This window comes from Rhincodon typus, chromosome 17 (assembly GCF_021869965.1).
Source record: "Rhincodon typus isolate 14 chromosome 17, sRhiTyp1.1, whole genome shotgun sequence".
In the NCBI taxonomy this organism is placed as follows: Eukaryota; Metazoa; Chordata; class Chondrichthyes; order Orectolobiformes; family Rhincodontidae; genus Rhincodon; species Rhincodon typus.
Window position 1 is genome coordinate 48,100,516 of NC_063348.1, and position 9,961 is coordinate 48,110,476.

A 9,961-nucleotide genomic window follows, 5' to 3' on the forward strand; every position below is an offset into this window, starting at 1 on the left:
GGTCTGAGGAAGGGTCTTCTGAAGAAGGGTCCCGATCTGAAACATCAACTTTCCTGCTCCTCTGATGCTGCCTGGCCTGCTGCGTTCCTCCAGCTCCACACTGTTATAGTTGAAGAAACTACAAGGTTTAGAAATCATTTATCTTTAATCTGAACTGATAATAGCACATTGAAAGATAAGCTTAATCTAGCAGCCCTCAATTGCTCCAAATATTTTGTTAAAATCCTAGATGATAAATTGAGTTTGTGTTGCAAAATAATTGATCTTACACTCTTCAAAGCACAAAACAAGTTAGGTATAACTTGAAATGCAATCACATACAAACATATGACATGGGAGTAGGAGTTGGCCCCTCAAGCTTGTTCTGCTGTTCAATAAAATCAAAGCTGATTGGACTTTGTCCCTAATTGCAACATCCCTGCCTCCTCCTGATAATCTCTGAAACCCTTGGTAGTCAAGAATATATATCCATCATAAAAATATTGACCCTGCCTCCCGTGTTCTCCAGAGAAGAAAGTTCCAAAGACTTATAACCTTCTGAAAGATACAGGTTCCCTTTGCAATATCCGACAACATTACATTTGCCTTTTTAAACACTTGCTGTGCCTGCATAGTGAAGTTTTGAGATTCATGTACCAGGACAGCAGATCCTTCTGTGCTTCTCAGTTCTGTAAACTTCAATTTGAATAATATGTGGCTTTGCTTTTTTTTCTGCCAAAGTTGACAAGTCCATTTTCCCAAATCATACTCCATCTGCCTATTTTTCCCCACTCACTTAACCAATCTACCTTCCTCTGCAGACTTATGACCTCTTCAGAACTTACACTCCTACTCTTTGATAAATTTAGCAATCATATATTCGACTCTTGATCCAAGTCATTTATATAGACTGTAAATCATTGAGGCCCTATCACTGATTCCTGTGTCCCAACACTCATCACATGCTGCTAATCCAAAAATGCATTTATGTCCATTCTCTGCTTCCTATTAGCCTGTTAATCCTTTATCTTTCCTAACGTTACCCCCTACACTGTGGGCTCTTGTTCTGACCCTTCAAGTGGCACCTTGTCAAATACCTTCTACAAATCTAAGTACAAGACAACCACCAGTTCATCGCTATTTATATTGCTTACTCCTTCATGAAAAATCTCTAATCAATTAGTCAAACATATTTCTTTCACAAAACCATAGTGACACTGCATGATTGCATTAAGATTTTCTAAGTATTCTGCTATAACCTTCTTAACAGTAGGAAGGTTAGCATACATAAAGATTACACTGCCTAGAAAATAGATTAGGCTGAGAGTGGAGTGATAGCCCTCTTTCTATCAGCAAGTGGCATGGCATAAAAATTGCACAAACAAAAGCAAGTAGGAGCACAAGAAGGGGTAGTGAGGGCAAGCAACAATCAAATATCTGGCAACCCTGGACCACAAAAACTCCAGCTAGTGTCTGCACCTCTCAGGAATTCAATTGAATTGTTGAACCTGAGTTCAGGGCATAAATATATTAGGAAGGGGAAAAGAGTTACCGTCGTTCTTTGATCTAGGAGGTAGTCACATCCCTGAGGTTACGTAATAATAAATAGAATCATGGAATGATTACAGCCCAGAGGATGACATTCGGTCCCTGCAGCCGCTTGCTCCAAGAACAATTCACCTGGTAATATCAAAGTCCCCACTCTCCAACTTACCCGCAGTCATGCTGCAAACGTTTCATTTCAGCAAATGATTGTGCTATTTTTAATCTTCCTCCACCACACACTCGGGCTGTGCATTGCTCATGTCAATATTATTTCTTGTGTCAAGCATCTTAAACCAGTGCCCCGCGGTTCTCAATCCTTCCACCAATTGTTACTTCTACTTTATCCAGAATATCTCTTTCAAATATCCTCTTAATCTTTGTTTCTTGATGGAGAAATGCCCCAGCAACTCCAAGCTATCTTTAAATTTAGTTTATTATCCATGGAGTCATTCACTGCCTGTCTTTTCTGCACCCTTCCCATCCATTCTTAAGCGCGGTATACTTAAGTTGAAGCACCACCAGCATTTTTACTTAGGCTTTAATAATAGGACCATAGAGTACAGAAGCAAGGAGGTTATGCTAAACTTGTATAAGACATTAGTTAGACCTCAGCTGGATTATTGTGCACAACTTGGGGCTCTACCCTTTCAGAAGGACGTAAGTGCGTTGGAGAGTGCAGAAGAGGCTTTTGAGAATGGCTCCAAGGATAAGAAATTCAGTTGTGAAGACTGATCAGGGATGTTTGGAATTGTTTTGGAATTTGAGAAGAGCTGGCTAAGAGAAGATTTGATAGAAGTTTTCACTATGAGGGGCGACAGACAGGGTATACCGTTTCATCTCTTAAAAGAATTGAGAATGAGAAGGCACGGATATTACACAGGGAGTGGTTGAGATCTGGCAGTGTGTTGGGAGACAGGTTCAACAGAAGCATACAGGAGGATACACTCAGGGCTATGAGGAAAAGGAAGGAGAACGGCATCAAATTATAATGCTTAGAGAGCAATCGCAGACATAATGGCCTAATCCACTTTGTTTTAGGACGTAATAATTCTGTGATTATACAGATTCATCATATGGAGGATGTGGAAAGATGACAGTGTAAAGGTAACGTCATTAGAATAGTAATCCAGAGGCCCAGGCTAATGCTCTTGGGACATGGGATCAAATCCCACCATTGCAGCTGATGAAATACAAATTCAATCAACTCTGGAGTTGCAAGCTAGGTTCAAAGATGTGCGACTATCAATTGCTTTAAAAATACATTTGGTTCACTAATGTCCTTCAGGGAAGGATATCTGTTATCCCTACCTGTTCTGGCCTACATTAAATTCTGGACTCTCAGCAATGCGGTTGATTCTTAAATGCAATCTGAAAATGGCCTAGTGAATTCAACAGCTAAATGAATGGGAATGAAATGCTGGCCTTGCCAGTGACACTGGACCGTACAACTGAGGATTTTTAAAATTTTCAGTTCATAATACTTCCATGTTTCGTGCAATCTGCAAATTTTCAAACTGTGCCTTGTACAACATTAATTCAGGGAGAGAAGGGGTGCTAACATTGACCCACAGGGAACCAGAACAGAAACTTTAATCTGCACAAGTTGCTACATCTCTCATGTTTAAATTATACAAATTCAGACAGACATGGATTCAATTAAAAAGAAAATTCTTCCCAAAGAAATAACACTCTAGTTATCCATTTTCCATCTGCTTTGCTCAACTTCACAGGCAAAAAGATCAAATCACAAAGTGTAGAAATATAATTCATACAATGTAAAGGATTCTTATTATTCTTACAGGAAGTAACATGTTTAAGAAGTTTTCACAGCAGTACAGGGTGAACTAAAGTTCTACATCAAAAACAAAACACATACCGGTTTGTAAAAGCTGTGTTAATATATCAGCGACTCTTGGTAGGTTTTCACCTGTTGCAAACTGAGGCAATTCTTTAATGGCTTGACGACGAATCTGAACACAAAATTTCACCCTCTTAGATTTTACACATTCTACTTGCAATGATGTAAAGTTTACTTAATCGTATGTATTAGACAATCTTACATTGTTTTACAACAAACTTGTGAAAATTCAACATTAATTATTCAGCACCGACCTTGCAACTTTCAATGCACTGCTTTTTGAAAGTTAACAAAAACTCAATAAAACTAAACTTGCGTCAAAGAGGACTACTGAAAATCAGAAAGAACAGAATACAGTCATCTTCTCCTCATTTTCACCCTGCCCTGCCCATCTAATCAAAATTAACAAATTCAGATTGGAATAGAAATGGAACATAACCCTTACAGAAAGATCTTCATCCTCACAGAGATCCAACTGGGCATTGATAGCACTATCGGCCAACTCAGGAAAATGTTTGAAAAACTTAGGAATAAATTGCGCTGCCAATCTTTTCTCTTTGGCTCCGCTCTTCACACCATCAAGAATGGCCTGATATGCATCTTTGTACTGCAAAATAAAAATACATTTTGTCATAATTTGATCTAAACCCCTCAAAACATTCAGCTTAATAGAGATCCACTTTTGTTTCAGGGATTGAGACGCTCCTTTTGTGGAACCGTGAACTTTCAGAAGCTAGGTTTTATAACACTGTTTTTGGAAAAACATAACTTAAACAAGTGATCATATCAGAAGCACAATTTAGATAGCCGCCAGCTTCTCAGGAGTGATTAGTGATGGGCAATAAATGCTCGACTTGCCAGGGACTCCCACATCCCCTGGATGAATAAAATACTTGTGTTTCAAACAATGCATGGTTCTCTCCATTCACCACCCTGCACCCATCCAGAAGTGTTGAGCTCTTCATTGGTTCACATGTTCTTTTAACGGTAGATTTTCCAGACCATTTAGCATTATAAAAAGGACCTGTGATGCCAGCTTTTAGTGGACGACACCTTTGTCATCATTAAACGGACCAAATTAGAAGAGACACACAAACTCATAAACAACACCCTCACCAGAATAAAATTCACCAGAGAGGAGATGAACAAACAACTCCCATTCCTGGACGTCATGGCAGAGCGCAAGACAAATGGGGAACTGCAAACAAATGTACACTGAAAAGCTACACACACAGACCAGGTATTGAACTTCAATAGTAACCATCCCAGCACACACAAACGAAGCTGTGTGCGAACACTATTTAAAAGGGCAACAACACACTGCAACAACATGGAACTACGCCAAGAGGAGGAGGAATACCTCTTCCAAGTGTTCAAGGATAATGGATTTCCAAAGAACTGGGTCAGGAGATGCCTACAGGAACAGCATCAGAAAGATTCTACACGCCCCGACACACTCATCACACTACCCTACATCAGGAACACGTCAGAATTCGCCACAAGACTTCTACGATCGCTGGGCATCAGAGTGGCACACAGGCCCACATCAACCCTATGACAAGTGCTCACCCGAACTAAAGACCCACTCCCTGCCATGGACAGGACCAATGTCATCTACAAGATCCCCTGCAGAGACTGCGAGAAAACACTACATCGGACAAACAGGAAGGAAACTAACAAGAGTACATGAACACCAACTGGCTACAAAAAGACACAACCAATACTCACTCATCTCAATCCATATGGACAAGGAGAACCACGACTTCGACTGGGACAACACCAAGATCCTGGGACAGGTTAGGCAGAGACAAGCACGAGAATTCCTGGAAGCATGGCACTCCACGAAGCATGCTATTAATAAACACATTGAACTCGACCCCATATACATTCCACTACGAAGGAAAACTGCAAGTGAGGCAATCCATCTCAACGGACCCCAGAGTTTAAAAACCAGGTGGGAAAACACACCGACGCTTCATCAGAGGCTGCACTGAGGATGTTACCAAGCATGGCAATGAAATGTCTGCGAAACAACAAACCAGCTCGGCGAGCCAACCAACCTCAACATCCACAACCCGAGCTACAGATCAACTCCAAAACCTTTAACAAACTTCCTCTGGGAAGTCAGAAAACATAACTGTTATAAATAAACAGACTACGATCATTCAGAACTGGTTGACTGGGCAGAAAGCTTTGCAGATGGGTAAAGCTTTGTAGTTTTAAGGTGTAACTCAGAAATTGTACACATTTTAAAGATAACTTTGTAGCTGCAAATGTTAGATCTGTATAGCAGATGTATATTTTTCATATATTACCAATGGTACCCTGTTTTATGTCATATAAAACAAAATATATGTATTAAGATGGAGGTCTGGCATTTTAAGGCACTAATGGTTCAGAACATCAAACTCGGGTGATGTACGAGTCAAGATGCACACCTGACCAGACCATCCAGCACATTAAAACCACTGCCTCATAACATCATCTTTCAATAACAGGTTTAACTTTTCTAAATAAGTGAAATGTCTACATGTATCAATATACCATCTTTAATTTCTTGTTCACAGAATGTTACAGTGCCCTTTTCTAAGGGGAAGCAGTACTACATATGCAGAGCACATTACATTATTCTACTGCTAAATCGTACAGGTAGATCAATGAATCTACAAGATGTAGACTGTACTTGAGGTTTAATGACTGTATCATAGATTAGAATTGTTTAAAAACATGTTTAGTTATTCATTAAGGGTACAGAATTGCATCAAATATGGTCAAGCTATTCTAAATAATGGAAAGCGCAGGTTAGAGAGGCCCAGGTTTTTTGCACTGGTCCTTTCTCTGTTTGTATACATGTTGTAAACAGAAATATGGCATCCATATTTTTAATATGTAAAAACACATTCACAATGGCCAGACTTCAAAACTAATAGCAAAGTGACAGGCCCTGGCTTCAAAGAAAATCAGCTTCATAGTTTGGATTATCTATAATGTGGATTTCCCTGGATTTAATTTGAAAATGGCATAAAAGCAAGGAATCTACAAGTCTTCAGTAGCAGTGATGCAATCAAGCATCGTTAAACAGCCAATCACACTGAATTACACTCTCAGACAGCAAACCAGGAAGTAAAATGGAACTATTATCTTTTTTTAAAATTCAATTTTGATGAGATTAAAATAATTGACTGGGCACACACGTGATTGTGGTGGAAAGTGAAATGCCATTATTTAAAAATTAAACTTGGACTTAATCCTAATGGAGAGAATTGACATGCCACAAGTATAAAATCAGGTTTCAGAACAAGCAGTAGTCAAGAACGGAGTACACTCTTCAAATCTGAGTTAGAAACCATTCAAAAAGTTGTCTTAATGTTAAGAGTTTTTGCAGTGAGGCTAATAGAATAAAAGGATAAATTGTTTAAAATTCAGTGATTCTCCAAGATTTTCACTCGTGTGGCTTCAGCTATATATCTTATGGAGCTTAGAAACACTGACGGCAACCTTCAGCATTCACACTCGGGCAAATTCAAAATATCACTTAGTTCCAGAGGTGTAATAGGGTTGTAACTCCTGCAAAACCCACAGCAATTACATTAAACCTCAAATCAAATGAGACTTCTGAATACAAAATTTTCTTGTAATATTTTGTCACAACTGTCAAATTTCTCCTGTTATGAGTTTGCATCTCCATATTTAATAAAGCACTGTGTTTCTGTGTTGAGATATGAACAATAGCAAGGAGATTGAGGCTTTAGAAGATAAATGTAGATTCAATATAATGTTAAACAGAAAAAACTCCAAATGCTGGAAATCAGGAATTGCTGTAAAATCTCAGAAGGTATGTCAGCATCTGTGGACAAAGAAATCCAGTGCCCTTCAGTTCTGAATTTTATCCAGCGATTTCTGTTTTTGTTTCATTACAATCTTTCCCACCACTGGGAAATAAATACACTGAATTGCATTTTGTTTGAACATAACGATATACAGAACTATGAAAATACAGGTCAATGCAGATCAAAGCAACATGTTTCAAGTCATTGTTTCAAACAGCACAGAAAAGGCCCTTTGGCCCATCGAGTGTGCACTGACATTAACTACCACTAGAGGTGCGCTAATCCCAATTTCCTGCACTTGTCTCATATCCTTGAATATTATGATATTTCACATGCTCATTGAAGTATTTTTAAAACGTTTTTAAATATTTTGTAATGTTTTCGGCCTCCACTACCTTCTCAGGCAGAGGGATTAGATAGGGTGGACAGTGGGAGCCTTTTCCCTCGGATGGTGATGGCTAGCACGAGAGGACATAGCTTTAAATTGAGGGGTGATAGATATAGGACAGATGTCAGAGGTAGGTTCTTTACTCAGAGAGTAGTAAGGGCGTGGAATGCCCTGCCTGCAAAAGTAGTAGACTCGCCAACTTTAAGGGCATTTAAATGGTCACTGGATAAACATATGGATGATAATGGAATAGTTTAGGTTAGATGGGCTTCAGATTGGTTTCACAGGTCGGCGCAACATCGAGCGCCGAAGGGCCTGTACTGCGCTGTAATGTTCTATGTTCTATGTATTTCAGATTCCCACCATCCTCTGAGTTAATATGTGTTTTTCTCAAAAAGGTCCAATCAAAGTTAATTGGCACAAAGGTTAAAGGAAAAAAATTAAGTAGAGAAGAATAAAACACAGCCACTGATTTTCACCTGTAAGAGCAATCAGAACCTTTGCTGTCCTCACTTTATAAAAATACTACTGGTCATGCATTAGAATATGTTAAACACAGAACATTAAGGCAAATGATATGCAACTATTCCCAGTTGGCGAAAACAAAATAGTCGTTGAGACATTCAAGAAAAATATTTATAGATACAAATTAAAAACAAGACTCAACGGGGAAAAAAGTTCCTTTAGAATTAGGAGTCTCTGGAACTCTGAATACATCCAAGTCGCCCTTCGCCCGCCCCCACAAGTCCCCCTTCGCCCGCCCCTCCAGCTTAATAAACCAGCTTAAGGGGATATGAAAATAGAGTAGGCAACTGTGACGGGAATGATTTGCTTACAGGAAAGCCAAACTGTCAAGAGGAACTGATTGGCCCTTATCCAGGTTGTCACTTGGCTTCACAATGGAAATCACCTGCCACGGAAGCTACTGCATAAGTTGACGTCTGAAGCCTAGCAAAATTTCTCTTTAAAAATAGGTGTTGATTAATACATAAATACATAGGGAAAGTTTCAGCCACAATTTTATCAAATGGCAGAGTAGGCTCCAAGAGCTAAATTACCTACTCTTGCTAATTCTCAAGCTCATACATCTACAAGTATAAGTAGTATAAAGAGGAACCACCAAACTGGATGGTGGCTACTTTGGGTAACTCCTCTGTGTGGGCATGTGTTAAACATCTTCATAATATAAGTATCGGAGGGGAAGGGGGAGGACAAGGTTGAGCAGGGGGTGGGGAAAAACACTAGGACAAGTGGAGGGGAAGGTGGGAAGAGGACGAGATGAGGGTGGCAGATTGGAAGAGATGATGACCAGAGGAAGGTTGTTTTTTGGACTGGAGGCTTGTGATTAGCAGCGTGCCGCAAGGACCGGTGCTGGGGCCACCGCCTTTCATCATTTACATAGACGATTTGGATGTGAATATAGGAGGAATGGTTAGTAAGTTTTCAAATGACATCAAAATTGGTGGTGAAGTAGACAGTGAAAAAGGTTATCTTAGAGTACAACGGGGCATTGATCAGATGGAGTGGGAGATGGAGTTTAATGTAGATAAAATGTGAGATGTTGCATTTTGGTAAGGCAAATCAGGGCAGGACTTCTACACTTAATGGTAGGGTCCTGGGGAGTGTTGCCAAACAAAGAGACCTTTCAGGTCCTTGCAAAATTTTTGCAGGTTCACAGTTCCTTGAAGGTGGTGTCGCAGATAGACAGGAGTGAAGGTGGCGTTTGGTACATCTGCCTTTTTTTGGTTGGTGCACTGAATACAGGAGTGGGGAGGTCATGTTGCGGATGTACAGGACATTGGTTAGGCCACTTTTGAAATACTGCGTTCAATTCGGGCTACAGGAAAGATGTTGTTAAACTGAAAGTGTCCAGAAAAGGTATACAAGGATGTTGTGGGGTTGGAGGACTTTAACTACAGGGAGAGACTGAACAATCTGGTGCTATTTTCCCTGCAGTGTCAGAAGCAGAGGGGTGACATTATAGAGGTTTATAAATTCATGAAGGGCATGGATACTGTGAATAGACAAGGTCTTTTTTTCCGGGGTAGGGAGTCCAAATCTAGAGGGCACGGGTTTAAGATGACAGGGGGAAAAATTTAAAAGGGACCTAAAGGGCAACCTTTCCATGCACAGGGTGGTGCAAAAGGAAGTGGTGGAGGGTGGCACACCAACATTTATAAGATATCTGGCTAGGTACATGAATGGGGGCTTTAGATGGATATGGGACAAATGCTGACAAAGGGGAATAGATTAATTTAGGATATCTGGTCAGCAGGTGGGACTGAAGGGTCCGTTTCGTGCTGTACAACTATATGACTCTAGGTGTGTGGGTGGGGAGGGTGGTAAGTGGCGGGAGAAGAG

General features: G+C 40.1%; 1 protein-coding gene across 1 annotated transcript in view; it reads right to left on the bottom strand.

Moving 5' to 3' along the window:
• Nucleotides 1-9,961, bottom strand: part of api5 (apoptosis inhibitor 5) — an 18,260-nt gene that overhangs the window by 7,808 nt on the left and 491 nt on the right. Inside the window, exons 2-3 of the mRNA XM_048607205.1 lie at nt 3,828-3,989; nt 3,401-3,494 (exon numbers count right to left, since the gene is read on the bottom strand). Coding sequence (XP_048463162.1) covers nt 3,401-3,494; nt 3,828-3,989 — 256 coding nt within the window. The remainder of the gene's footprint in view (nt 1-3,400; nt 3,495-3,827; nt 3,990-9,961) is intronic.